Here is a 7,235-nt window from a genome sequence, read left to right as displayed (position 1 = left end):
GAGAGAGAGAGAGAGAGAGAGAGAGAGAGAGAGAGAGAGAGAATATGAATATTTTTCTGATCTGGAACTCACTGCAGGCTGAGCTATCCTTGAGTTCATTATCTAACTGTCACAGCTTCTCAAGTGTGAGGATTTTAAGCATGCACCCCATACCTGGCTTCTATCTTATACAATATGTCTTATAACCGGAAGTCTCTTCCACAGTCTATGAAGCTTACTTTCATTTATCTCTCTTTGAAGTGTTACTTACCCAGAAAAGCTTTCCCTAATTGAACAGTATACCACCTTTAATTTTAATCCATGTCTTTTTTTTTGGGGGGGAGGGGGTTCGAGACAGGGTTTCTCTGTATAGCCCTGGCTGTCCTGGAACTCACTTTGTAGACCAGGCTGGCCTCGAAATCAGAAATCCTCCTGCCTCTGCTTCCTGAGTGCTGGGATTAAAGGCGTGCGCCTCGTTTGTTCCTTTTTATTTCTTTCTTTCTTTTTTTTTTTTTTAAATGAGGTTTTTTTGGTTTTTCAAGACAGGGTTTCTATGTAGCCTTGGCTGTTCTGGAACTCACTCTGCAGACCAGGCTGCCCAGATCTGCCTGCTTCTATCTCTGCCTACTGAGTGCTGTCATTAAAGTTGTGTGCCACCACTGCCCCTGCTTGATAAGGCCTTCCCTGATAGGTATCTCTGGTTAACCTAGATCTTGCTCTGTGGCATATATGTCCACCCTTGGAGGTCAGAGGCATTGCATCCCCTTAGAGCTGGAGTCAGTTACAAGTCATTGAGAGAGGGTCAGAATGGGTGCTGGCAACTCTGGTCTTCTAGAAGAGCAGCCAGTGTTCTTAATGTTGATTTTTCTTTCTAGCCATATTATTTTCTTTACGTGGATCCAAATTTTCTCACCTGTTATTTTCCCTTTCTCTAAAGAACTTCTTAAACATTTCTTGCAAGGCCATTTTCCTAGAGACAAATGTTCTCAATTTTTGTTTGTTGGAGACCATCTTTATTTAGTCTAATTTTGAAAGGATGAGTACAGAATTCTTTGTGAATGTTTGTTGTCTCTCAACACTTTAATTTCATTCTATTCTTCTTATTTGCATTTCTGAAAAGTCAGATGACATTTATTCTGTATGGATAAGGTATTTCTTCTGGCTTCTTTCAGATTGTTTTCTTTATCTTTGATTTTCTTACCTTGAAAGATACTCATTTATTTGTTATGTAAGAAACACAGTTCTCACCTCAGAACTCCACAAGAGTTTATTCTGGAGCCAGATCTGAATGGTGGTGCCCCAGGAACACAGATTTAGGCATCCCTGAATTCCATGGTCAATGCAGTAACTGTTTCCTGAAACTTTTATAGTAACAGAAAAAAGACAATTGTAAATGAGAAGACACTTGGAAAATATGTCAGTGGCGAGATAAGCATAGTAAAGTGAGGGAAAGCTCAGTCTCAGGCTGTCTTTAGGTTTTACACATTACCTGATAATTGTTAGCTTTGGGTTGGTGGAAGCTAAGTTAACACTTTTTTTTTTTAAGATTTATTTATTATTATATGTAAGTACACTGTAGCTGTCTTCACACACACCAGAAGAGGGCATCAGATCCCATTACTGAAGGTTGTGAGCCACCGTGTGGTTACTGAACTCAGACCTCTGAAAGAGCAGTCAGTGCTCTTAACCACTGTGCCATCTCTCCAGCCCAGTTAATACATTCTAAAAGATTTCACCTGATAGTCATAAGGATATTAAGTCAGACAAGTGTGGGCAAGGGATAGCTACAAAGGGAGCTAAAGATAGCCCAAAGTAAATTGTAAGCAGATGTGGGACCTGTAGCGCTCCAGCCCCTGCACATCACTAAATGTCTGATCAGGCAACCAGCCTTTGTGGCCTCTTTCCAGGACTTTCTTCGAATAGTTGATGCTCTTTGGTTATTTGTTCTTCTCAGCTTCCTCTGAGCACCCTGAATCTGTACTTTGCTGATACTATTTTGAAAGCAGTTCTGTCATTATTTCAAATATTTCTTCCCTTTCTTTCTTTAGTCTTTTGGTGTTTTCCATTAAACATGGATCATGTATCTTTTGTGTTTGTATCACAGTCCTTGGATATTCTAGTGGCTTCCCCTCTCCCATACCCCAAACTTTGTTTCCTTTGTGGTTTTAAAGGTTTCTGTATATCCCAAAGTCATTTCTTCAACTATATCAAAATGCTATTAAGCCTATCAAAGCCATCTTCACTTGTGTTAGTTTGTTTTTGATCTCTAGCATTACTCTGCTGTTCTTTTTAAGAATCACCCTGTCTGCTTGAGATCTCCTTTTCTTATAGATTGTCTACTTTTTCAGCGCCCTTAGCATGTTGTAATTTAAGTTTTCTTGCCTAGAGATTGTTCCCTGCAGAGGTTTCCATTCCTCTCAAGTCAGGACCACTTGGTGTCCTTGGTCATGGTTGTAGCAGTTTGTCTGGAGGATCCAAGAACAATTGTTGACTTTTGCAGTAGTTTCTTGAGCCTTTTAGCATATAACAGTGATTTCAGGCCTTTTGTATGTGAGTCAAGAACTGAAGTCTGGTTTCAACCTATAAACTTTCCTTCATTGATAGTAGTTTTACTAGTGTTGTAAATTTTGTAACACGGGTAAGTGAAAAACAGCTTACTTCTTTTTATGTCCATTTGTTTATGCTTTTCTGCGTTTTGTTTTTTTAGGTTAATACAATCTGTTGGAATGACACTGGAGAATATATTTTATCTGGCTCTGATGACACTAAACTTGTAATTAGTAATCCATACAGCAGAAAGGTAAATGGTTAAATATGTATAATTTAATGTTAAAGAAGCTAGCAAAAAGGGAATTGTAATCATAGGATGTGCATTTATATTAGACTATCATCTTCATTAAACTTAATTGTGTAATTTAGGCATTGTCACATGTAGGTACTACAGTTTCCTTTGGGATATATAAGGTTTTTATCTTGTACTGTTGGTTGGGGTTTTTTGAGAAAGGGTTTCACTGTGTAGCTCTGGCTGTCCTGGAACTCACTTTGTAGACCAGGCTGGCCTCAGACTCACAGAGATACTATGCCTCTGCCTCCCATGGGCTGGGATTAAAGGTGTGCAAACTACACCCTGTGGGATATTTAACATTTAAGTTTTCAGTGTGCTTCAGACTCTAGAATTCTAGAGTTAAATGCTCTTCCTTTTATCCAAGTGGACAATAGGCAAATAATATCTCAATATTATTTGAACAAAAAAAGACATTGTTGTTTTTTTTTTCTAAAACATAAAGGTGTTTGAGTGAATTCTACTTACTGCTATTTATTTGTAGCATATTGGAAATAACTTTTTGCTAGCATAGACCTACAATCCTGACACTTAGGAGGTAGAGGCAGAAGGATCTTAAGTTACTAGTCTGGGTTACAGTGTGAAGACTGTGCCCCGAACAAGCAATAAGTCTGCTCCCTGTGGGCTCATACAATAGTATTTCAAGTTTTACTGTTTGTGAAGCAAAGCACTATCCAAATTACAGCTGGTTTTTGATATTTAAGAGCACTTCAAAGAGTAAATATTCACAACAAAACTAATAGCATACATTATTTAAATTGTATTACTAGTTTTCCAAATGAATTGTGGTTTGAATCTCAATCAATCTTTGTATATTATAACATTCTATATGTAACACCTTAGGTGCGTTTCAGGTATTTTAATTTTAAATATTTAGAAGAAATATTAGAAATATAAAGGAATTTTATAATTTTGCAGATGATAACGAAAAAAGTAGTACTCTTTTGTTAATAACATATTACTGCTTATAATTATGTTAAACATGAATGTTTCTCACCAGGAAAATAAATTAATGCTATGAATTACATTTTTTATATATTTTAGGTTTTGACAACCATCCGTTCAGGGCATCGAGCAAATATATTTAGTGCAAAGTTTTTGCCGTGCACAGATGATAAGCAGATTGTGTCTTGCTCTGGAGATGGAGTCATATTTTATACTAACATTGAGCAAGATGCAGAAACTAACAGACAGTGCCAATTTACGTGCCATTATGGAACTACTTACGAGGTACAGGGTTGTGATTATGTGTGTAAATGCATGCTTCTGTATAAGTGTGTAGATGTGTCTATGCATTTGTTTACACGTGCACCTACATTTTTAGGTACAAAAATCATTGGTAGATTATACTTCACCTCAGCATTTCTGAAAGTTTATCATGGTAGATTTTGTGGATAAACTTACAAAATTAAGATTCTAGTATTAGTGTTGTAAGATAAATTTGCAGTTAAAAACCATGTCTTAGTCAGATTCTAGCTTTTCCACCCTTTTGTATTCATTTTTAAATTAACTTTACATTAGCGTATCAAAATAATGGGTCATATTGTGGCAGGTGCCAACTTTTAAATACGCTATTTTTACTTTGTTGCATGGGTTTGTAGTAGGTTTTGTTCTCTGAAATATACTACCTTACAGTGATTCATTCCTGTTACCCTTACCAAGTAAGTTTATTTTTTTGTTGTTGTAACACAATAAATTAAAAAAAATTTTTTTTGAGACAGGGTATCACTTTGTAGCCCTTACTGGCCTGAAACTTGCTTTGTAGATCAGCCTGGCCCTGAAGTCACATAAATCCACCTGCCTCTGCCTCCCAAGTGCTGGGATTAAAGGTGTGTACCACCACCCCTGGCCTCCCTAAACTCTGTCCCCATCCCTGTCCTGTACCACTCCCCTTACCCAGATATGTTAATTGGCGTTTTGAGTCAGAGTTTCCTGTAGTTCTCATGGTTTTAGGCTTGCTGTGTAGCTGCAGCTGACCTTGAGTTCCTGGTCCTCCTGCCTCTGTCTCTTGTGTATAGGGATTATAGGCAGAGACCAGAACCCCAGGCTTGAGTTTCTCTCCTCACTCACCATGCAGCCCCAGCTGGACTAAAGCTCATTATGTATGCTAGGCTGACCTGGAACTCAAGATATGTCTTCCTTTACCGCCCCAGTGTTGAGATTAAAGGTATGTGCCACCATGCCTGAATAGCTTGAACCTTTTAATATACTGATTCTAAAGAGTGTGTTTGGGGCTAGATAAATGACTCAGTGCTTAAGAGCCCTGGTTGCTCTTCCAGAGGACCCAGGTTCAACTGCCAGCACCCAGGTGGCAGTTCTCAGCTGTCTGCAACTCCAGTTCTAGGGAATCTGACACCCCCACACAAACATATGCAGCCAAAACCCAAGTGCACATAAGAGCAAACAAGAGTGTGTTTTCCCTTCTTCCCTAATTTTGTTATTGTTTCTGTTTGTTTAGTGATTTCCTAGGACTGATTTTATAGATTTTTTTGTATTGATCTTTGTGTGTAGTGTCTAAATCTCTAAGTCAACAGCCAGACTGACACATTTCCTAATTTGCTTTGAACTCCTAGTCTGTGTTAGAGGTCATCCGTTAGAAATGTTTTAATGATTCATATTGTAGTTGCATGAGTGAAACTTGTTTTTCCAAACTAATGAACTAATTAAAAGAATTAAATAAGTTGTATGAATAATTCTTTAGGAAAGATGTGCTCCTAAGAATTTGGTTTGTGGACTGGAGAGATGGCTCAAAGGTTAAGAACATTGGCCACTTTTCCAGAGGTCCTGAATCCCAGAAGCAATGTGGTGGCTCACAACTATCTTTAGTGAGAACTGGTGCCTTTTTCTAGTCTGCAGGCATATATGCAGGCAGGACACTGTATACAGAATAAATAAATAAATCTTAAAAAAAATGGTTTGTAGACAGTAGTATACAAGATGAAAAAAATGACCTTTTTATTTAATAAAGTCATTAGATCTGAGTCAGCAACAAACTGCAAATACATTTACTGATAAAAGGACTTAATAAGTAAGTAATTAAAACACTGCTAACTCACTAACGGGATACAGCACCATGTATTCCATTCATTGGTATTAATGTGCTTTTTATAAATGCCTTTCTATGCCTTACTATTTTGTGTTGATTGTAAAATTATTCAATAATAGCAAAGAAATGTTAATATTTAAGTTTTAGAGAAACCAATACAGTATATCTATACATGTAGCTTTGAACAATACAAGTTTATTGTCTAATAATTCTGGAAGTCAGGAATCTAGCATGAGTTTTGCTGGGCTCCAATCCAAGTGTTAATGGGTCTGCAAGCCTCCTGCCTTGACCTTCGCCACCTCTGTAACCTTACTTTTATATTGGATCAGGGTTCCTTATTCCATCTTTTTTTAAAAATTATTTTATTAGATATTTTCTTCATTTACATTTCAAATGCTATCCCGAATGACCCCTATACCCTTGCCCCCACCCTGCTCCCCTGCCCACCCACTCCCACTTCTTGGCCCTGGCATTCCCCTGTATGGGGCATATAAAGTTTGCAAGACCAAGGGGCCTCTCTTCCCAATGATGGCCGACTAGGCCATCTTCTGCTATATATACAGCTAGAGACACGAGCTCTGGGGGTACTGATTAGTTCATATTGTTGTTCCACCTATAGTTGCAGACCCCTTCAGTTCCTTGGGTAATTTCTCTAGCTCCTCCATTGGGGTCTCTGTTCTATCCTATAGATGACTGTGGGCATCTACTTCTGTATTTGCCAGGCACTGACATAGCCTCATAAGAGATAACTATATCAGTGTCCTTTCAGCAAGTTCTTGCTGGCATATGTCTGCGTTTGGTGGCTGATTATGGGATGGACCCCCGGGTGGGGCAGTCTCTGGGTTGTCCATCCTTTCATCTTAGCTTTAAACTTTGTCTCTGCAACTTCTTTCTTGGGTATTTTATTGCCTATTTTGGGGAGGAATGAAGTATCCACGTATTAGTCTTCCTTCTTTTTTATTTTCTTGTGTTTTGGAAATTGTATCTTGGGTATTCTAGGTTTCTGGGCTAATATCCACTTATCAGTGAGTGCATATCTAGTGACTTCTTTTGTGATTGGGTTACCTCACTCAGGATGATAGCCTCCAGATACATCCATTTGCCTAAGAATTTCATAAATTCATTGTTTTTAATAGCTCAGTAGTACTCTGTTGTGTAAGTGTACCACATTTTCTGTATCCATTCCTCTGTTGAGGGACATCTGGGTTCTTTCCAGCATCTGGCTATTATAAATAGGGCAGCTATGAACATACTGGAGCATGTGTCCTTATTACCAGTTGGAACATCTTCTGGGTATATACCTAGAAGGGGCATTGCTGGATCTTCTGGTAGTATTATGTCCAGTTTTCTGAGGAACCGCCAGACTGA

At 38.3% G+C, this 7,235-nt stretch overlaps 1 protein-coding gene across 5 annotated transcripts in view; it reads left to right on the top strand.

The window, feature by feature from the left end:
- The window catches only part of Dcaf6 (DDB1 and CUL4 associated factor 6), a 117,850-nt gene that overhangs the window by 28,664 nt on the left and 81,951 nt on the right, over positions 1-7,235 (top strand). For all 5 annotated transcript variants that reach the window (XM_021198133.2, XM_029539254.1, XM_029539251.1 and 2 more), the window contains exons 3-4: positions 2,687-2,779; positions 3,866-4,051. In XM_021198133.2, the coding sequence (XP_021053792.1) occupies positions 2,687-2,779; positions 3,866-4,051 (279 nt within the window). The remainder of the gene's footprint in view (positions 1-2,686; positions 2,780-3,865; positions 4,052-7,235) is intronic.

The sequence above is a fragment of the Mus pahari genome, chromosome 5, assembly GCF_900095145.1.
Source record: "Mus pahari chromosome 5, PAHARI_EIJ_v1.1, whole genome shotgun sequence".
Classification (NCBI taxonomy): Eukaryota; Metazoa; Chordata; class Mammalia; order Rodentia; family Muridae; genus Mus; species Mus pahari.
This window is presented reverse-complemented; position numbering and strand designations above follow the sequence as displayed.